Source organism: Carassius carassius, chromosome 40 (genome assembly GCF_963082965.1).
Source record: "Carassius carassius chromosome 40, fCarCar2.1, whole genome shotgun sequence".
NCBI classification, from domain to species: Eukaryota; Metazoa; Chordata; class Actinopteri; order Cypriniformes; family Cyprinidae; genus Carassius; species Carassius carassius.
The window spans coordinates 2,083,637-2,106,621 of NC_081794.1; the positions used below are offsets into that span (position 1 = coordinate 2,083,637).

The 22,985-nt window shown below is 35.7% G+C and overlaps 1 protein-coding gene across 3 annotated transcripts in view; it reads left to right on the forward strand.

Annotated features, from left to right (window-relative positions):
- Nucleotides 1-330: 330 nt before the first annotated feature.
- The window catches only part of spag9b (sperm associated antigen 9b), a 49,452-nt gene continuing 26,797 nt past the window's right edge, over nt 331-22,985 (forward strand). The window contains exons 1-5 of one of the 3 annotated variants that reach the window (XM_059531671.1): nt 331-951; nt 13,690-13,810; nt 16,250-16,320; nt 17,550-17,641; nt 22,634-22,784. In XM_059531671.1, the coding sequence (XP_059387654.1) occupies nt 652-951; nt 13,690-13,810; nt 16,250-16,320; nt 17,550-17,641; nt 22,634-22,784 (735 nt within the window). In that variant the 5' untranslated portion in view covers nt 331-651. Of the gene's footprint in view, nt 952-13,689; nt 13,811-16,249; nt 16,321-17,549; nt 17,642-19,630; nt 19,917-22,633; nt 22,785-22,985 lie in introns of those variants that run through there. The other 2 variants (XM_059531672.1, XM_059531673.1) reach the window with 2 other exon arrangements.

The window sequence follows — 22,985 nt, forward strand, 5'->3', positions numbered from 1 at the left end:
TTAATCGTCACATACTGTAATTTATTCGATTAAAAATTGTATTGCACTATATATCTATGTAAATGAAAATAAAAAAAATCATAACGCTAAAATATATAAATATATATATATAAATGTATTTTTTTTTTGTCTAGTTCGTTAAGATATTTTGTAAAAAAAAATAAATAAAACTGTGGTCACTTGTTGATTCCTTCGTGACACGTGCAGGAAAATTAAATGTGAATTTCAAACAATAGCAAACATTTTAATGCGGTGTTTATATGCAAATATTTAAACGCCAGCTGCGAGAGTCAAATAAAAGTAGCAAGGCTGCCTCGCGCTCGCGCCGCCCATGATCGCGCTTCTGGGGCGTGACGTCATCATGTGACGGTCAGTCTTCTACTGTCGGGACTGTACTTAACCTCCGCTGTTTAGTGCAGATTAACCCGGTCAAATAACTGTCCTCGAGGACCGGGACCGGTTAGCTCGGCGACGGAGCAGGTTTTCTCTCTCCCTTTACGTTGGAGTCGTTTCAAAAAAGTTATTCGTAGATGTAGTTCAGCAGCAGCAGACGTCGCGAAGTAAACAGAGATCTGGACAGTTAGCGAGCGAGCAGCTAGCGAGTGGAGAGCGTCCTGAGGTAACGGTAAGACTTCGGATAAACGCGGAAAAATGGAGTTAGAGGACGGTGTCCTTTACCAGGAGGACCCAGGCTCCTCGGCGATGATGTCCGAGCGGGTGTCCGGCTTGGCGAGCTCCATCTACCGCGAGTTCGAGCGGATGATCGGTAAATACGACGAAGACGTGGTGAAGGAGCTCATGCCGCTCGTCGTGGCCGTTCTGGAGAACTTGGACTCGGTGTTCGCGGACAACCAGGAGCATGAGGTGGAGCTGGAGCTGCTAAAGGAGGACAACGAGCAACTTATCACCCAGTACGAGCGGGAGAAAGCGCTGAGGAAGAGCGCCGAGGAGGTGAGCTGACCACACGAGTCAAACTAGGCCACTTTAGTCTCCACAGCGAGCTTTAAAAGTTCATAACAACACGAACACGAGACCGAGAGCCAGAGTTAGACACTGAAGAAGAGAACATCTACACACACACGGGGTGAATAAACCGTCAATCTCCGTTTCAGAAGAGATTTAACCCTTCGAGTGTCTGAGGGAAGGTCCCTATGACTCAACGCAGTCATAAACATGTTTCTCTCAAGTCTGCAATCATAAAGTGTGACACGTTGTTGTTGTTTTTATTCACTGGAGTTATTAGGTTAGTTTGTGGCAAGAAAACATTCAAAGTACACATTTAAGTGTTTTGTTTTATTGTGCTTTATCTATTTGTGTCTTTAAATGCAACCATGGACCACATATTTCATGAAATTTAGATTTATACATCATCTGAAAGCTTTATGTTGATTTGTTGTGATATGGCAATATTTGGCCAAGATACAACCATTTACAAATCTGGAATCTGAGGGGGCAAAATCAAAATATTGAGAAAGTCATCTTTAAAGTTGTCCAAATGAAGTTCTTAGCAATGCATATTACTAATAAAAAAGAAGTTTTGACGTATTTACGGTAGGAAGTTTACAAAGTTTCTTCATGGAACATGATCTTTTATGATTTGTTGAATAAAAGAAAAATCAATAACTTTGACCCATATAATTAGATTTTTTGGCTATAGCAACAAATATACCCCTGCTACCTAAGACATATTTAAATTATATATTTTTTAAAGCCATGATTTTTTTTTCTCCTTGTGCTGTGCCAGAAACTAACTTAGACAAACTTTACAGTTTTGTGCCTGTCTATATTATGAAGGATTTTGCTGAGGGGGTCATTATAATCATAAAAACATGGTGATTAGTTATGTCTTTTCTGCCTGTTGTTGACAGTGTTTTGTGATTCATGGAGTGACAAAAAAAAAAATCTGTCAACAAAAACAAACAAGAATTTTGACTCAGGCTTCATCCGGTGTTCAGATTTTGGTTCTGGAAATATATGCACATTAGCGCATATTTATTTTGCCTATCTAAACATACCATTTTAGAAAACTTTTAACCCCAAACAGTTGTCTTAATGTACTGTGATTAATCAGCTGGGCAAGTACAGTGGTCGATTTAATGATTTTGTTTTACACTTACGAATCTACTTCCCTTCTAGTTTCGCTCCAAATCTGTTCAAACTACACTGAACTGCATCCAGTCCTGTTTGATCACATCTGAAGCTGTTCATAAAAAGGCTCTTGGAAAGCCTAAAAATATCAGGGGTTTAAAAATAATGATTTGAAGTCTTAGCGATTATACATTTCTTTGGCTCTAAATGGCTCTTTGTGAGTGCAGTCTCTATCAATTATCTATTATCCAGTATTTAAATGGAAAAGGCTTGGAAATGCATTGGTTGTTGTTGGCTTCACCTGACAATGACAGGAAGATGCCTCAGACCAGCATTGGCTCATTGTCACTCGTAAAGTGCATGTACTGTGAGCAAAGGGACAAACCCCAGAGTCTTAAGTATAGCTGGCAAAACTATGATTATGTCAGAAATAGACTCCAGTGGTCACTTCTGCGTTTTTTTCCCTTTGGATGTGTCTGATCGCCATGTAAGGAAAAGAAGCGTCTCGCTCATGCTTGCAGGTGTGACACACCTAATAGTTGTCAGGTCGAGCAAGCCGTGTCTTGCAGTTGTAATATGATTATGTATTACATTATGTTTGACTCAGATAAACACTCTTAATTTTCCATGCATGACGTACGTTTATGACACTCGACTGGGGTTGTAAGTGCTCTACTCTGTGCTGAATGTCTTTTGGAGCATTCGGATGTAAATATATGCCAGTGCAATGAAGCTAATGCATTTATGGTCCGCTTGAAAATATTTATTTTAAGAGGAATGTGTGCTAAATCACAGCTTTGGCATTTTAAATGTGAAGAGGATGTCTGCTGTCCTGCTCACAAGTTATATGGCTACTTGAGCCATATTAAACATATTAAATCAAACCCTAATAATAACCATAACCTCCCAGTCTGTTTTGGCTTGAACACAGTTTGAAATTACTGTAATGCCCTGTGTTTTAAAATGTTACAGTTATGCATTTGGTCAGGCAGTGAATCAGTGAGTTGATGACACTAAATGATTCAGACCGCTTTCAACAATAACGTCTGCCAGTGACACCAGTTAATATTTACACTAATTTAAGTTTCAAGAACCTTAAGTACACAAAACATGCTTCATTTTGAGATAACGTCACCTGGAAATAACGATAAGATGCAGTTCAGTAAGTGAGTCAGTTGTTGATTCAGTAATTGCTCTGACTGATTCAGTAATTCATTCAGAGAATGATTCATTAGACTGTTAACGGGTGTTTAATGTTTTCTCTACAACAGGGTTTCTCTTACGGGTGTTACTGAGTTGATGAAAACCTAATGATTAAAAATATAAAATAAAAAATAATCATCAAAATAAGACCATAAAATAATTGATATATTATAATTGTATAAACCAATATCAGATGCAAATGCATTGTTAAATTTAGATATTAACCTGAAATTTTAGGGGGTACTTCAAGTAAATATTATATCTCAGCTTTCAGAAAGGTTTGGAAATTCCTGCTTTAAAATAAATGGTTATTAATTACAAACCACTACCACCACTATGTTTTGGTAAAAAATGTATTTTGTATATATGTATATGTATGTATATATATATATATATATATATATATGTATGTATTTTAAGTGAATTTATTTTTATGAAATTCATTTCAGACGGCAACCAGATTGGGTGCAATATTATTTATTGGTTTATTTAGTTAATGCTTTAAGTTCAGTAGCATCAGAGTGATGCCATTTAAAAGCAATGCAGGAAACACTGCTACTGGAGGCGTAGTATTTTGCAGGTTTCTTTTTTTCTTTTTTTTACATTTTATCTGCCATATGCCAGTGGCTTTACTTTTCACCTGTTTGTTAGGAAACCAGAGAGACGCTGCCCTCCTCCTGCCGCTCGTCCTCCTCCTCTTCCAGCCGTATGAATGCGCTCCCCTCTAAAACCGGATCACTTTCAGCTCATGTGACTCTTTGTTGGGAGCCTGCCCTATGAGCATGTGTTCTGCTTTAAACTCCAGGCCTTTGTTTTGTTTTCTCCCGATGCTGCCCACGAGTCGTCTGTGCTGTCACTCCAAACACACTTGTGCTACTCTGGTGTTTGAGAAACAAAACACACTGAACATATACAGTACAAGCATGAATCAAGAGCATTGATTGGCCAGTCACACAGTCAAAATGTCCAAGGGAGAGACAAGTAGACTAATATTTTGAATCATATGAGCTTTTAAATAAATAGGCTTCACCTCTGATGAGAGATTCAAAGTTTATGTTTGTGTGCTCAAAATGATGTTCATTAATAATCATTTCAATGAAACCTCAAATTTTGTGAGGGCAAGGTTTCTTCTATAAAATATAATAAAATTAGGGCTCTATGAAAGGTCTTTTTGTTTTCTCCCAAATTCCATGTTGTCCCTTAATTTTTGTGGATTCCATTTTAATGGTTTGATTAAATATTTAATAAAAAGGAATATCTAATCATTTGAATTCATACAACTTTAATCATTTATGAAGACTTTAGTTTAAATGGCTCTGGATTCTGTTTTCTAAATGCAAATTTAATATAAAGAATTGTAAAAAAAAAAAAAAAAAAAAAATTGTAATCAAAGTTAATAAAACTAAAACAATTAAAAATAATATATTTTAAAATGTAATCAAATAAAATAAAATCAATTCCTTAAATTTTATTTTTAAATAGACGCTGTCTGTTTAAATTAAAACATGGAAGAAAATTTTTTATATTCCCAAAGAATAATGTTTTCATGAACTATTATTGTTGTTGTTGCTTTGAGAGGCAATAATAAATGCTTTTGGATGGAGTACATTTATACATTTGTCATAATTTTAAGTTTAACTGAGCTTTAGTTAATTTATTGAAATGTTGAGTTTCTGTGTGTATCTCAAATTAAATGGTGAAATGCTGATCAGGTGACTCAGAACAGCTGTGGATATGAAGTTCATGTGACTTCAGATTTCAATAAGGTTGACATTCAATAACATCGTTTTTGCGTTAATATTAAAAGACAGTAGTCAATATCGCAATCTGGTTGTGTACAGCCCTACTTAGATTTATTCTCTTAAATTTTGCCAAACTCTGCGACATTCCGCTTTTTAAATTCCATTTTATAACTGGATTCCGTGATTGACGTCTTTTTCTTCTTGGCGCAAGTTATAAGGCCCTAAATAATTACATCTCTGTTCAGTTTGCATTCAGTTTGCTTGATTGCACTGACAAGCTACGCAATATCGCGTTCATTATCGTAGATGAATCACCTTCGATAATGATTGTGATTTTGCGTAGTTCTGTCTATTAAGTGACACTCCATTTGAAAGCAGGTGATGGTGATTTAGCGCTAATTACAGAACCAGATTTACTGACTAGATGCACATCATCATATCGTTATAATAATATATTATAATATCATATCGCCCATCCCTAATTGACAGACTTTGACTGTGAGATGATGACTTCTGCTCGCAAACACGCGCCTCAGAACCATGGACTGTAAAAGTTCAGTACACATTCAAATATTAAGCTCTCTCTGAAGTATTGTGTTTAAATGGACAAATTCACACAAAAATGATGTCAAAATGCCATCTTGGTAAGTATCCTACAGCAGATATAGCCGGCAGAACGTACTGGATCAGTGCATTCTCTTAAAGTGACCGCACTTTCTTATTATTTATCAAACCGCAACAACAAATAAATCAAATCTCTGTTCTTGATTGAATGGCTTTTGTAACTTTAATAAAGATTCATATTTAATACATGCAGGCAAATATTCAATGCTGTTTTACATTTCATCACTTTATTAAATTTCTGTACCTAAGAACTAATGTTAAAACCTACCTAAATACAAAACTGAAAATCATCAAGACTAGCAATGTGAGCTAATGAAGTAAATAAAGTCATTTTTATTTCATGTGGACTATAAACCTGTTATATGACCTCAAACTCTTCTGTTTTCCTCATGCGGTTTGTTTGTTGCAGACTGTTTTTTTCTCATTGCTAGGGGTCTTTCATTGCACACTGTAGGATATACATCATAGGAGTTTGTCAATATTTACACACAGTATTGATTGGGCGAACGATTGTGTCAGAGTGCAATTTATAATGCAGCACAAATGCTCTGCAATCTCAATTCTAATTATGCATAATCATCTGTAAATTGGACTGCTATGGATATTAACCCTAAAAACATTTTTTTTTCAATAATTTGACATTTAATAAAATCTGTAATAAATCCAAACATGATATGTGAATATACTGTTTGCGTGAATGCACTAACACAACCTCTGTTCTACAGTGCAAAGTTTTTTTTTTTTTTTTTTAATTAAAAAAAGTTTAAATTCAAATTTATTTATAAAGCACTGAATAAAACAACAACGTTGACCACAGTTCTGTACAAACAGTAACACATTGAGCAATAGATCAACTTTTAAAAAAGGGATCACATCCATATAATTATATTAAGTAATATAATAAGAAACCTTCAGAGACAGTCAAAATACATCTTAACTAGGATCAGAATAGGCATATGTTGTACTAGCAACCTTCGCACTTATCTATGATCAAATGCTATCATAAATTTTTTTTTCAAGTAGTGCTGGCCGGTATACGGGTTCATACTGACGGTTTAGAATTATAAATGATCATAGTTTGCCTGTTAATATTTAGCACTTTTTTTTTTGTTTGTGAACTCAGATGAAGATAGTGCGCTGCATGAGACAAAAAAGTAATCACTGCATAGCCGCTCAGCATGCATCCACTGTTCATCCATTTTGAGTTTATCAGACTATGTCGTGATTATAAATGAGATTGACTCCTGTCACTATTAAGAATGGAATTTTTCTGCAATTTTTTGGACTTAAATGTAACATATAATTCTGTATCGTCTTCGTAGCTGTGAAAGGACACACTATATCTGTGCAGTATTGAACCTAATGGGCATATAGAAAGAGAAGAGAAGTGGTGCTAACACAGACCCTTGAGGAATACCACATGATAAAGGTGATGAAACTGATGTACACTCACCCATACCAACAGAGAAACTTCTATTTAAACCAATAGGATTTAAACCAAATGAAACATAATTTGGAACATATTTTACATATTAATATTAGGAATTTTATTCTTAAGGTTTTACCAGTTTTTGTTTTATGATGTAGAGCATGTGTATGATAAATAAAACCCCGAAACTAAATGAGGTAAAAGAAACCCTGCTCAAGAATTGATGTCCCCTTGATTTAGGTTTATTTGAGAGTGCAATAAATCAGATTTTTCTCTAAATGAGAACATGATTGATAATTATGATTATAATTTTCGAGCAGAATAATCATGACTATTTTTGTGCAGCCCTAATAAACAGTCAGGTTTCTCTGCCAAAAGTTTGAAGAGATTCTTGCTCTGCAAGTTAGGTTAGATAAACATATTCATATGTACCTGAATAATAATGCATTTGACTTCAACTCTGTCACCCCTTAAAGGGGTGGTTCGGGATTTTTGACATCGGACCTCATTTTTAGGTCAGCCTGGTTGTTATTCATCAGTGGAGACATTTTTTTTTAAAAAATTATCCAGTCCTTATATTTGGATAGTTGGCCGATGCTAGGCTAGCGCGAGTCAATGGGTATATGTTAGCCAGCCATTAAAAACCGTTTTACCCACTCCACAGTGCACCAAACGCAAATCAATTATAACACTAGACTATCGATGCAAATGTCCGTTGAGAGAATAATGTTAGAAATCAAACTTACCTTTCATCTCAATGATCCTAAAGGAACTAGTTTCTCAGCCGCTGCGGAATTTTACTTTGCTCCGGCTCTACTTTGCTCTTCTTATGTGATGTTAGTGATAATCAGTGTGCCAGCGGCAGGTAAATACACTTGCGTCATGTGTGGACCGGCTCACTCGGTTGCCTAGGTAATCAATATCACTCCGCTGCTGCTGTCGACAAGGCTTATGATTACAGGGAACAAATTATAACTAATGCAATGTGATGAAAGGTAAGTTTGATTTCTAACATTATTCTATCAACGGACATTTGCATCGATAGTCTAGTGTTATAATTGATTTGCGTTTGGTGCACTGTGGAGCGGGTAAAACGGTTTTTAATGGCTGGCTAACATATACCCATTGACTCGCGCTAGCCTAGCATCGGCTATCTATCCAAATATAAAGACTGGATAATTAAAAAAAAAAAATGTCTCCACTAATGAATAACAACCAGGCTGACCTAAAAATGAGGTCCAATGTCAAAAATCCCGAACCACCCCTTTAAAGACTGATGTTTATTACCGTCATAGTAACACATGAGCCATGTGAAGCATGGACAATAGTGCGATTTGCAATGCATCGGTCAAGCATTCAAGTCTGTATTTTGCCTAAGGTCTGCCGTTTGCATTTGTATTTCTAGACTTCCTAGGGAAGGGCTTTGAATGTACCGGAAGAGGACCTTCCTGAGTTCCTTTCTTCAGTCAGGATATTTCTGAGACTCTCGTTCTTTTCTTCTCAGTTCCTGAAGTTACGTCACAGCAATTAGACTTAAACGTGTGCCGCTCTTACAGTCTTGCATATTTCAGTAGAAAACTGTCTAATTGTACTGTCTAATATTTGATGCATTTATTTCTAAAGCTTGTCAATGATCAACATGACAAACTAATAAACGTGTTGCACACGATCTACTCCCTGCCTTCTGTTGCCTGATTGATAGTTTTTTTTTTTTTATCAAGTAAAAGGTCTTTTAGTGTATCTGTGCAATCATCCAAATTCAGCTGGTGATTCATGTTTTAATTTAATTTCTGTCAAACCTGTACTCACTTTTATAAGTAAGCGTAAGAATAACTGTAGTAATATTTTCAGATGAACACTAACTGGACTGGAGCAGCTCATTTTTACCTATATCTTTTTTTTTTTTTTTTTTTTTCTGTTTTTGTGTCTCAAATCTGATCCTCAGGATCTTTTGAGGAGAGTTTGTTTCCTGAAGTTTTACTTTCTCTGTTCCTCAGCGGAGGAATGATCTTCACAAGCCTCCAGAACATCTCACATCTTCTGAGGAGCGTTTATTTCTTCAGCTCTCAAACAACATTGGATTGCATTGCATTAAATGTTTTTTTTTTTTTTGATATTCTTTTGTTTTGATATTATATATAATTTGATCTGCTATATTGTTATAAGGATCTCATTAATCTACATTATAAGTGATAAAAATGTCATCAGTTTTGACCATATGAATATCAGCATCTGCACCAACAAATTGCAAAAAATGTGTTTTTTATTCCAGATTTAAGCATGTCTCTCTGCATTTTTATTGCATGTTTGCAAGATTTATCACCCTGACCTCATGTGAGTCTGCCTAACCCACTTCAGAGCAAATTAATCCATGCATAACGTTCAGCTCAGATAACCGAATCGAGGAGCTCCCGTGCTCCGAGCAAAACCCGCTAGCGCAGTGCATCTCGTGGCTGTTATGAGCGATGGCTCTGAGCCCCGGAGGAAGTGCAATGAAGGCGCAGTTGAGTTAAAGAGAGCTCTATCAATGGAGTGGCGCTACACAGCAGCCTCTATCTGTGACAGCACAATGAGGATATTATGTGGAGCGGCTAGCCTGAAGTCTGTATGCAGCCAGACGCTCATCCTCTGCTCAGCTGTCATATGAGCGCTGTTCTCCAGATCATATGATGAACGCAGAGGCTTTCACAAGCCTCTGGAGCTTTGGCAGACTTTTCAAAGTGGCTTTCTGTCGGACGGTCGTGCATAAGGACTTCCTTCGAAATTATAAACATCAGACCTGTCGTGTAAAGGAGAAGAAGTCCATTGCGTGTTGTACAATGTGTCTTTATAAAGCCTGACCCCTGTGCTCTGGCCGCTAATGCTCTTAAATTAGATTTTGCTCTAGTTTACTACTACAGTCACAAGTCTGTGCATGTCCCATGCAAACTCTGCATGTTATTTCTGGCATCTTATCCACTAGGGCTGCATGATAAATCGTCTTTTAATCGTGATCACGATTTCTGCTTCTTGCGATTTTTATTAACCATAATCACCTGTGATGTTTTACCACTGGCTATTTATTCAGAAATTGTCATTTTAATTGGGCATTTGCGTGCATTGATAACAAGCCTCTGCAGGCTTTCGTGGTTGCCAGATATCAAGCATCTAAATCCCTCAATCAGAGCTTTTTTTAATAAATCTATACATTTTCTGCCTAGTGGCTTACGTTTTCTTTTCAACTTTGCAACCATGTGCACATGCTCCCTTTTATATTATGAAAAAAAAGCATTGAGCTGAAAACATAGGCAAACATGCAAGTTTGGATTCAGATCATATTCTGCTTAAATAAAAGTGTAATACAACCAGTTTGTTTTGCCATTGGCTGTGACTAAATAACAATTTAACAGTCGTCGTGTAGCCTTGCTTTCCACAGTGAGTTACTTCTCTTTTAAGTTTTTTAAATCCACTCTGCTTTAATAAAGACATTTTATTTGCCAATTATGCTTTTTGAAATCCAGATCACCTTTGCTTTCCATCAGTATTTGGATGATATTGGTGTATTGCTCATGTATGTCACAGGGTGATTGAAATTCATAAGCAGTCATATGATGGCTGATGTTTCTATTTGAGTGCAGATGTGTGGCATTGGCTGTAAGACCTCAGATCGCTGCCCTGATTAATGATGGCCCACATGCAGACTTAACATAATAAAGAAACTGTTCTTGCAACAAGATATTTTAATGACTTTAGAGGTGGCATAAAAACAGTAATTAGCCTTAAGTATATATAAAATAATGATGTTGTGGTTGGTAATGTTTTTGAAAGACTCGGTATATCTGGTAAACATGCAATACAATTATGAAATATTATTGCACCTTAAAATAACTGTTTTCTAAGTCAATATATAGTCAACCGTAATTTATTACTGTGATGCACAGCTGTATTTTTTTAGCATCATTATTCCAGTCTTCAGTGTCACATGATCTTCAGAAATCATTCTTATATCTTGATTTACTGCTCAAGAAACAATTCTGATTATTATCAATGTTGAAAATGTTGGTGGTAGGAGGTGAAGGGGTTTTCGTAGTTCAGTCTGAGGTTTGGCTCTGAGATCATGAGACGCTCCTCATGCGTCAGGACTCTCTGATGTCCCGGGGCCTGCAGCTCATAATGGCTTTCATCAACAGATACACAACACAGAATACACTTCTGTCTGTGTGAAGTTTAGGGCGATGGCTTGATAATATCATCAGGTAGACACTCATGAGCTGCAGCACAGACTCTGAGGTTTGATGATCAAAATTAAAAGCTTTGAGCTGATAAATGGATGTTCTTCATTTTTTTTTTTACATTTAATTCTATATAAAATACAAAAAGAAAATATATTTTATTTAATTTTCAATTAATGCAGTGTTTTAAGTTAACAAATTGCGAAGTTTATGTGTATATAGTACATAGAGCTGTGTTGTATGATGTGCTGCAAGAGGGTTTTCAGACATAATTACTTTTATTAGGGTTTTTTATTTAAATATGTATTTAGACGTTCCAATTCATTTCCAATGGAGGTATGATTTTCGACTATGAAGATTCTTTTTTTTTTAAGACTATGTAGACTTTTCTAATCATGGTCACAATAATTTAATTTCTTCAATCAAGAGTTTTAAGATTTTTTTTTTTTGGTCAAAATGAAATACCACTAGGGTTAAGTTTTATTAAATGTCTTATATTGTAATTAAAATTTGTATATATAACAGGGATGTGATTTTTTTCATAAAAATACTGATTTCTGTATTATGCTGATTTGCTGCTCAAGAAACATTTCTGATTATTATCAATGTTAAATCAATATATATATATCATTTTTTTTTTATACAATTTTTGATCAAATAAATTCAGCCTTGATGAGCATGAGATAGTTATTTCAAAATCATTAAATTTTGAAAAATCATTGATAAAGCAATGCTCTACCAATTGAGCTACAGGAACACTATATATATATATTTGACAATGAATGTCCGTCCGAATGTCCTCATTAAATTCCATATATATATATATATATAATGCACCTTTAATATTCTGCCCGTGGACTTCCCCATCAATGCAGACGGCAAACACAAAGGTGGCGGTCGGCTCAGTTATTGGTGTTGTGGTCCGTGTTGCTGCAGGGCTTGGGTGACCTTTAACAATAGAGGTGAGCACATGCTGTGTGTTTGGAGTCTGGAAGGAGGGGAAATCCTTTCAGCTGCCCTCGTAAACAGACCTCGCCCATCACTGGTGTGTTCATCTTTGGCATATAAAAGAGTGAAATAGGAATCGTCAGCTCTCACTGGCTCTCTGATCAGATGTGCTGAAACTTTCCAGCAGCTGTTGAGTCCTCTAGACTCCAGCGTCCAGCCACTGCTGGGATTTCAGCTTTGTTTCTCTGCTAGCAGCAGAAAGAGTTGATTTATAGAAATGACCCCTGCTTCACACCCCACTGGCTGCTGAGTTGACCTCCAGAGGCCTGACCCTGCTGTGTGTGCATGACAGTCTCATCCCATGTGAACGAAGTGGCTGAAATGATGTTTTGATCTTTGCCTTCTTTTTTTTTTTTTTAAAAACCATGCATATTGGAGTTTAGCAAGTCTTATTTTTATTTCTTAAATGCACATAAAAAAATTATTTGCAAAAAAATTTAATTCGTCAAGGATGCAATAAATTGCTCAAAAGTGCTCAAAAAATGTATATTCCAAATAAATTCTGTACTTTTGAACTTTCTATTGATTAAAGAATCTTGAAAGATAAAATGTATCATAGTTTCAACAAATATATTGTGCAGCACAATTGTCTTCAACATTGATAATAATCAGAAATAGAGATGGGACGATAACCGGTTTTATTGATAACCGTGATAAAATGTGCTGAAGGTTAGTAATATCGTTTAAAAATGAATTATCATTAAAACCGTGTTTGATTATCGCGGTTTTAATAACTCACTATTAAATCATGTCCAGCCAGCAACAGTCTGACGCAAGCGCAGCGCACAATGTTTTTTTTTGTTTTTTTTCGAGAAGGAATGGCGAAAGTCAGTGACTTTTCTATGCTTTTCTATGCTTCTACACTTTTCATTGTAAGGAAGGAAATGCCACAGAATTTAATCTTTCTTTAAATTAAGTGCATAGAGTTGCTTGTTTTATTAGTTGTTTGTTGATTATTAAATATAAAACTTGCTGAAATGTTTTCAGTGTGAGCATCAACTATTTTTGAACACTTTCATCTCGTTTCAACAAAATCGTGATAATTTTAGTCACTATAATCGTGATATTAAATTTTCATACCGTCCCATCCCTAATCAGAAATGTTTCTTGAAAAGTAAATCATCATATTAGAATGATTTCTGAAGATCATGTGACACTGAAGACTGGAGGAATGATGCTGAAAATACAGCTGCACATCACAGGAATAAATTACATTTAACTACATATTTACATAGAAAATGGTTATTTTAAATTGTCATAATATGTCAGAATTTTTTTTCTGTATTTTGCCAAGTAAATGCAGCCTTGTTGAGCACAAATCGACTTATTTCAAAACGTTTAACACAATATCTGAGTGTGAAATGTCTCTCTCTGTCTCCTCTAGAGATATATTGAGTATGAGGATTCTCAAGAGCAGGAAAAGAAAGATCTTCAGAGCCGTGTGCAGATGCTGGAGGCTCAAACCAGACAGATGGAGCTCAAGACCAAGAACTGTGCAGACCAGAGTAAGTGACCTCCGCTCAGCTCAGCTCTTCAGGACCAGATGATGCTCAATATACACTCATCAGGCAAATAATTGCTTGAGTCATCATTAAAGAGGTTCTTTGAAGGTGTTTTACTGAAACATTTTTAAAAGAGAAAGGGATTTTTAAGTTGTAAATAAAGACTTTTTTCAACTTTAAAACTTCAGTGCATTACTTGCCGATTCTTTGTACTTATTTTGAACTGAGAGCAAATTAAAAAGCTTATTAATCTCTATTATATATGTGTATATCCATGCAAATTATTGTAGTTGGCTAATTAAAATTAAATTTATAATTTCTTAATGTTCAGGTTGTGAAAAACATAGTGTAAAATAGTGTTTTACAATTTTCATATTGTCATATCGTCAGCCTGTGAGATATTAACATGCAAGTTTATGCAATCAACTCCAGCGTAAGACTTAAAAACAGCCTAATATTTTTTTTATGTGACCGAATTCATATTTAACATGATAACAATTCAGTAGAAGCATTGTAAATGATTAATCACAATGCTTACATTTCAATAGTCATTTAAAAAGCAGCTACAGAAATCGAGCAAAGAACATTTACATTACAAAAGCACATCACCACTATGTATATGCACTTTAAAAAACACTCTTTATAATCTATGAAGCATTTTACACTGAATGATCAATAAGTCAGAACTGATGCATCTACATATGTACACTTTCTGTATCTATATATATATATATATATATATATATATACTGAATATAGAGACTGTAAAGAATATTGAGATGTCGGTTTATTTTAGCCGTCTCTAGAGATGTCTTCTGGAAAAGGCTCCCTATTTGTGGATATGTTGTTCAGCAGGTGAACTCTTATCTTTGAAGCGAGACCAAGCTTTCGTTGTCTGATCACAGTTGCTCTGAGAGTCACACGCAGTGTTGGTCTGAGCTGGATTACAGCTTACTCCCACATGACGGCTGGATGACCAACACACGTGACATAAACACATCTAGTGGATGCCATCGCCACTTTCGGTGTCCTGAATGAGGATTAATAACGTGTTCCCTGTACTTATAACATGAAGTGATTCAATCCATTGTGTTTGTGAAAGAACTTCTCATTTTGTGGTTAATGCAAACTCTTTTCTATTTCCCTTCTGGAAGCTTACACTTGTTAAGTTATCAGAGGATCTTACAGTTTGATGCATTGATGAACGGCTTTCACTACATTCCCATATTCTCATACCTTACTTTTATATAGCAAATCAAGCTTATGAACCCTTCATATTTTCTCAATGTTTAATAACTATCAGTCTTCTTTTGTGGCCATGTTAATTAAACTAATGCAAAAACACAAAAGTAGATGCATTGGAAGATGGGAAGAATGATAATTAATAGTTTTTGTGTGCATGCAGCTATACAGTTCAAAAGCTTGTATTCAGTAAGATTGTTTTTTTGTTAATCAAGGATGCATTGAATTGATCAGAAGTTTCAGTAATGACATTTATAATGTTCAAATAAATGCTGTTTTTTTTCTATTCATCAAGTAATCAGAGAATATTTTAAATATATCAGTTTCCACAAAAATATTCATCAGCACAAGGATTTCAACATTGATGATAATAATAAAATCGGCATATTAGAATGATTTCTGAAGGATCATGTGACTCTGAAGACTGGATGTTTAATTTAACTGTGAGACACCGGAATAAATTACATTTTAAAAGTATTTTCACATAAAACAATTTAAGCTGTAGTGATATCTGACAATATTACTGATTATACGGTTTCTGATCAAATAAATGCAGGCTTGATGAGCTGAAGAGACTTCTTACAAAACATAAACAAATCTTAATGAACCAACACTTTTGAACGGTAGTGTACTGTATATAACAAGAAATAGGAATAACCCTCGTTTTTTTTTTTTTCTGTAAAACGTTTTAATATTAGAAAAAAGCTGAGTGATGACATCATGAACACATTTGAATCCGAGTTCTGAATCTGTTCACTGATACTCATACAAACTCTTTCATAGAAGCTAATCCTGTCAGCATTAGTAAAGTTAGATGATATAACGAAGGCTTATTCTGAAGTAAGGAGTGATAGGGTTCGGCTCTGATTGATGATGATACACCACAGGAACTTCTGCTTTCTCTCTGTCATCCTCCTTCTTTTAATTCACAGTTTCACACCACATACTCCTCTATGAGACACGGTCCTGATCTGACCTCCTCTGAGATGGCAAAAGAGTTGGAAGAACCCGGATCAGTTTTATTTCTGCTGCTCTGCTGACCCCTTCTGGCTGTGTGTTGTTACTACAGCACCAGACCTCTTTCCCAGAAGGCTGTTTGTTGAGAGAGCCTTTCTTTCTCTTTGAAGCTGAATCACACCAGACCTGTGTTCATATTAATATCTAAATAAACATGCTGTGATTTCACTCCTCTGTTTTTAGTCGGAAGATTAGAGGAGCGTGAAGCCGAGCTGAAGAAAGAATACAATGCCCTCCATCAGAGACACACCGAGGTAAGAGTTCCTTAGCATTTGTTTATGCATATCAAGAATTGCATAAGCACTTTGTTACAAAGCCAACAACATTTGTAGTATGCAATTCCACGTGCATAGAAAAGCAAGATTAGGAGACCAGCAGAGCAAGGGAAGAATGCAGAGAAGAGAAATACGTTTAATTTATTTTTATTTATTCAAGTGCAGAGGTTGTGGAGTGTTTAAATACTGAAAGTTTTGTCTTCTACTTCTTGGCCTTGTTTACACGCGCTATTAAGATGTGTTTTCCTCGATCTGATCACAGGTGGACAAGAAGGGTCTGAAACCTTTGAGCTTGTCCACTTTTGACCACTTCCAAAATATGTTTTCTTTTCAGTGGCTTAGTTTTGCATGCGCATAAACAACAGGAAAAACAGAATAAATGACATGATAGAATCAAAGAAACAGACATGCACAAAATAGGTTTCAGTTGAATAATTAACAAATGAATAAAACAAAAGTCTAAAGTCTTAGTTTTATTTCAGTTTTATGGCCACACCACACATTTCAGGAATTTATTTTTATTTTTTCTTTATTTTACAAATGCATCGTTTCGTTCTTATTGTGAGCATACATAAATAAGAGATAATAAGATGTCTACTCCTATCCTTATGACCAAACATCACAGAATATTTGAGTTTTTCCTGGTGTGATGAGGAAAAAATGCAGATTTGAAAGATTTTGTTTTATTTTATAACCGTATATATAATTTTGTACCCGAATTGTATCACAACTTTTTCATTTTTTTTTTTTCGGTTCTGAATGCTGGTAAAATTTAAAGGATTTGCTGATAGATGACTATTATTTTATATTTTTTTTCTCTCTCTCTCAATGCAATTTCGACTGTCATGAATTATTTAAAATAATTTTATTAATGCAGTAAATGTTTAAAAATAAATTTGGGGGAAAAAAAAGTAAAAACTGTATTTAGCTCATCAGTAATGTGAGTTTATTTCACAATATTAGATCGAAAGATCAGAAAAAGCCCCTAAGTATTATAGGGCACCAGGTGTGAAAGAGAATGTGTCCCCCTCGTCTGCTTGTGATCCATTTGACCAAAGCACATCTTAACACCAGGTGTAAACCGGACCCTTGAGAGGAGCAGAAGTGGTCTGGAAACCGACTTTATATCATTGTGAAGAATCAAATCCATTAAAGATGCTTTTGCATGTACTCTGTCATCAAATACATCTGTGTGTTTGCATTCACAGATGATCCACAGTTACATGGAGCACTTGGAACGTACCAAATACCAGCAGATGACGGGGGAGACCACAGACACTGCGAGTCAGGGCAGAATTAGGTGAGGAGGTTTCTGATCTCATTCACAAAAACTACTCTATTTCATCCACCTACACTGTCTCTGTGTGCATAGCTATAATTAATAGTTTTTGCTTTTCTATATAATGCGGCTGTGATTTTGTACTTTAATAACCCCATAGTCTCTCACATGCATGCACATGAGATCTGTGAGCCTCTCCTAATGTAGGTCAGCAGTTTGTGTGTGATATGTGGAGAGATTGAGTCAGAGAGAGAATCGTCTGGCAGATGTTAATGAAGACAGAAGCAGTGGGATGTATGGCATGGTGACTCTCAAGTGAAGCACGAAAATGAGTATTTCACAGAGGCTTCTTAAACATAACATGACTTGGTTTCTACAGGGGTTTCTCTAATCTGTTAATCCTTATAGATACAAACATTGTTATAATTGGGATCAACCCATAATTGTGATCCTGTAATATAAACGGCTGGACTGGACCGTAACATGATCGTATCAAATCAAAGCGTTCAGAAAAATCAGCTGTTTGTTGATGCAAGAAGTCAGTCCTCTCACAATTCAAGCTGATTTTTTACACTGATCCTAGTTTTATTGTACAAAGAATTATTTTAATTTCAGCATTAAATTTAAAGAACAGTTTGTTTTATATTGAAGCCTTTTTCTGGCATAGCCATCATTTCAGAAGTGACAGAAATACCAAATACAATAATTTTTTGTGTATTATAAAAAAAAAAATATATATATAATATCTCTGTTAATAAAATATAAATATAAAATAAATCTGTAATAATTAATTTAATAATATAAATTTTATGATCGTTTTATATTCTACAGATAATTTTCAATTTTCTGCACAGAATAAGGTAGGACATATACTTTATAGTTTCTGTACTGTAATAAATGATATGTCATTTAGCATTGCATCATACATAAACTGTTTTTATTTATTGTGTTTTTTTGTCTTAACGTTTCATAAGTTAATTCTGCTTTTTATTCAGTTTAGCTGCAGATAAAGCTTGGCACGTCTGTCAGCGCAAGATCACTTTTCTTTCAGTGTGAAATCTTCTTTATTTTCATAAAATAAAATGCTATAGTATTTAACTTTTCCTCTCCATGGGCCAGTGATGATACTGAAAGAAAACGCCATATTTGACATAAAATCAATTTACATATCCCAATGAGAGAAATAAAAATGTTTCCGTGATTTTAATGGTAGTTTTTGTGGTGCTCGAACTAAACTCTTAAGTGAAATTTTATAATGTAACTTAATAAGCTTATCTTAGCTTATTAAATCAAATACTGTCCGAAATCAATGAGTCATGATTCAAAAATCATGTTTCAAGATTGATGTATATGCATCATCAGGTTTTATAATCAGTGCATCGATAAAATGAGTGAATCGTTACACCCCTAATGAAGTCGCAATTGTGAGATATAATTGCAAGTTTATATCTCGCAATTCTGTCTTTATCTCTTATGGTTGCACGTTTATATCTCCCAATTCAGATTTTATTTCTCGCAATGTGACTTTATCCAGAATCCTCACTTCTTTCCTTGCAATTGCGACTTTACAATTGCAAGATACAATTTTTTGGTAGAAACGGGCTTCCATAGTTTTATACTCAGTGGTGAAAACCAGAAAACCCTTGCTATATTTAATATGCATAATGCCAGAAAACAAGTTGCACTTTGTTCAATTTAACACTTCATAAATACAGTACAGTACACTTCATCAGGGATTGATTCACCTCTTGTTTGTGAGCAGGTGGCTTGGGCTTTTGTGCTCTCTAGAGACGAGCTAGAGTATGTTTGTTATTCCCTCTGATCTGCATATACGCATCTATTCCCACAACCAATCATCTGTGGGATAGAAGCCGGAAAACACATACAGAATCAGTGCGTAAGAGCTGTTCATTAGGCAACAGAGGAGTGCGTGAGCAGCACACAAGGAAAGACAGCTCGTGTGTGTGTGTGTGTGTGTGTGCTGGAGTGGATGATGTCACAGCAGTGAGAGGCTGCAGAGCCGTAGTCACACAAACACACACACTCGCTGTTCCCCGCACTGCTGTGCCGGTGTTGATGGGATTGTTTTCGTGTTTCGGGGGGCGGCGGGCGGCCCATCGCGCGTGCCGACAGACATGAGTCCGGGATGCATGCTGCTGTTTGTTTTTGGCTTCGTGGGGGGAGCGGTGGTCATCAACTCTGCCATCCTGGTCTCTCTCTCCGTTCTGCTGCTGGTGCATTATTCTGTCTCTAACGGCCTGCCCGCCATCACACACTCCCTGCCCCGCATCAGCAGGTACGCACTGACTGCGTGTGTGTGTGGATGATAGCCTAGTTTTCTTTTTCATATCTTCTTTATGTTAAGCTTCTGTTTTCCCTGCATTTCGGTCAGTCTGTTTTTGTATGTTACTGCATTGCTTGTACATCATGTGTTTGAGTCTAGTCGAGAGAATGTAGTAAACAAGCGCAGATGAATCAGCAGAGACACAGTTAATTTCTCTTGTCAATACAGTGCAGGGTTCTGTCTCCGTGCTGTTGTTCTGTCAGAGAAATGTGTCTCATTGTTTACTCAGTGTGGCTTCGCTTTGATCCGTGCTTTCTTAGTTCTTTAGTGCACTAGAGTTCAGCTGCAATTGAACACCTGATATTGTTTGCTGCTTTGAAGATCTTTCTGTCGATTGTTTGGAGATGTCATGCAGGTTTGATGTTCGTAGTGTCGTGTTCGGGTGATTTGAAATGGTAAAACACGTACACGTTGTAACCTGAGCTTTAATATTTAAAATATAAAAATTGCATTTGGATAAAGATAATGAGGCCTACACTGCTGTCAGATACATATATTATATAATCATCAAGGACACATAAATTTGATCAAAAGTGAAATTTATAATGTTACTAAAGATTTCTATTTCAGACAAAAGCTGTTCTTTTGAAAATTCTCTAAATCAAAGAATCTTGAAAAATTAAATGTATCATGGTATAATGTATCAATATTTCACAAAAATATCGTGCAGCGACTGTTTCAACATTGATAATAATCAGAAATGTTTCTTGAATCATTATACTGATTTCTGAAGATCATGTGACTCTGAAGACTGGAGGAATGAAGCTGAAAATACAGCGGAGCATCACAGAAATAACAATATATTTTACTGTATTTCTGGTCAAATAAATGCATTCTCGGTGAGCAGAAGAGACTTCCTTCATCATAAACCTTTAAACTATTGTGTATTTCAACATCATTAAAATGACTTTGAGGTCAAACTGTGTTTAATTTATCAGGACCGTGTCACAGAAGTTTAAATAACTTTCCAAAGTAGACTTTATTATTCTAATATTTATTGTACTATCAGTGGGCTATTCTGTAAAGTTGACAAGTTTTCTTTTCATGAGCAAAGCTAAAGACTGTTAGATATAATTTGGATAATAAAAAATGGATAACAATTTGATTTAGTATTCAACAAATACCCATCTCTGACTGTGATATGCTAAAATAACTTTTGCAAGTGATTTTGATTGTTTAGAAAGCTTGCTAACTGCCTCCAGAGAGCAGCTTGCTTTGGTTCATCGTGAGAAATGAAATAGTTGTTTTCTGTGTTTTGATAAAAGGGAAACTCTTCTTGCTTCTGAACCAATCAAAGGTTTATATTTTTTCATCTAGCTTTTGTATAATTTAGTTGCAGATAACTGGACTTGGCTTGCCGTTTCAGTGCAAATATCATATTAGTTGCTTTTGACCAGTTTCTTCCTGCTTCTGCTTTTATAAATAATCTGAAAAAGAAACTTGCCTGTGCTGTGATAGCTCTTAACGAATTGAACTTCGGACAACTCAACCTTTATTGCATGACATATGTGACCACATGTCCTCTGACGTGTGTGATTACGCAAGGTTTTGCTTTCAGCATGAGTATTGATGTGCATTCATTGACTCCCTTTTATTTTCACTGAGGTGCACTCGACTTCTGGGACACTTGTTCCTTGGTAGAGACACAGCACGTCTGATTAGTTGTGTTATCGCAGATTTTTGTGGTAGTAGCTGAATTGACACTTCCTCAAATTTGGTTCTTGTTTTAACTTGTACTTTCCTTTTTCCTTGCTGTACTGTTCCAGCTGAATAGAGTGAATCCTGCTCATGTGAGCAGATCCGCTCTGAATGTGCAGTCAGCAGGTTCAGGCTCTGAATGCAGCTCTATAGCAACCCACTACAGGAAGACAGACAATCAGAGAATACAAAAGAAAAGTCCCATTAATCAAACGCTCCTCTTCTCTCCTAGAGGAGCTGAGGCACATACTCCATGCACCTAAATCTAAAAACCTGAAAGTATGCACCCTAGACTTGGCTTGCCACTGGTCCAAAGGCCTTGGAAACCACTTAAAACACCTTATGAAGTACTGGGAAAGTTGTCAGTCCGAGTTCAGTGAAACCAATGCCATATGGTTTCATTTCCACCTTAAACTTGATATTAAAATGTTGAGAAACATGCTCCATTCATATCTGGATAAATTTGAATAAAAGACATTTATGTAATCTATAATGGTTACTATTTGATTCATAATTCGTTCATTATTATTCATCATTGCTATTGCTCATATTCCTTACACCCAAAACAGATAAAAACATATAGACTTGCATTGGTATGTGATAGGATCAGAAAGTCATAAAGACTTCGCTTTTTGACTTTTCAACACCCTACTTACCTCGCCAAACACCCTAGAAACCCCTTTAAACTCCTTACTTGGAAAATTGTCAGTCCAATTGTAGTGGTACCATCATAGTAGTAGTGAGTCTTTAGTCAGCAACACTCACATTTCATTCAGAAGAAAGAAAATGGAATAAAAATCTAGTTCAAGCCAATGTATTTCATGTTTTGGTAGCAGTATACTGTCATTTATACCAAATACTTGATATGAGGTGCTGCGAAAAATGCTCTGTTGATATTTGATTACAAGGCATTATGTAATCCATAAGGTTTCTTGCTTAAGTGTCCAATCGTATGTTTTGTGTGTATTCAGGAAGGAGCGTCCTGTCTCTATGGGTATCTTTTCATTGCCGGGAAGTGATGTGAAGACGCCCGATCTGCACCGGGAAGCTGTGGAGACTTCAGGAACAGACACATGGAGATATAACAATCTCAGCCACCCACGCTCTAACACCAGCCTTAAGGTGAGAAACACACCGCTTTGCTGATTATTTACTTGTATTACATCCCTGTATATCCCTTTATATAACCAATGTTTTGTATCTAGATCTACATTTAGTATAAATGCACGAATACTGCAACTTAATTAAGTAATTATATTCCATTACACCTTTAATATATTAATAACACGTCTACATTAATAATATAATAAAAGTCCATATGAA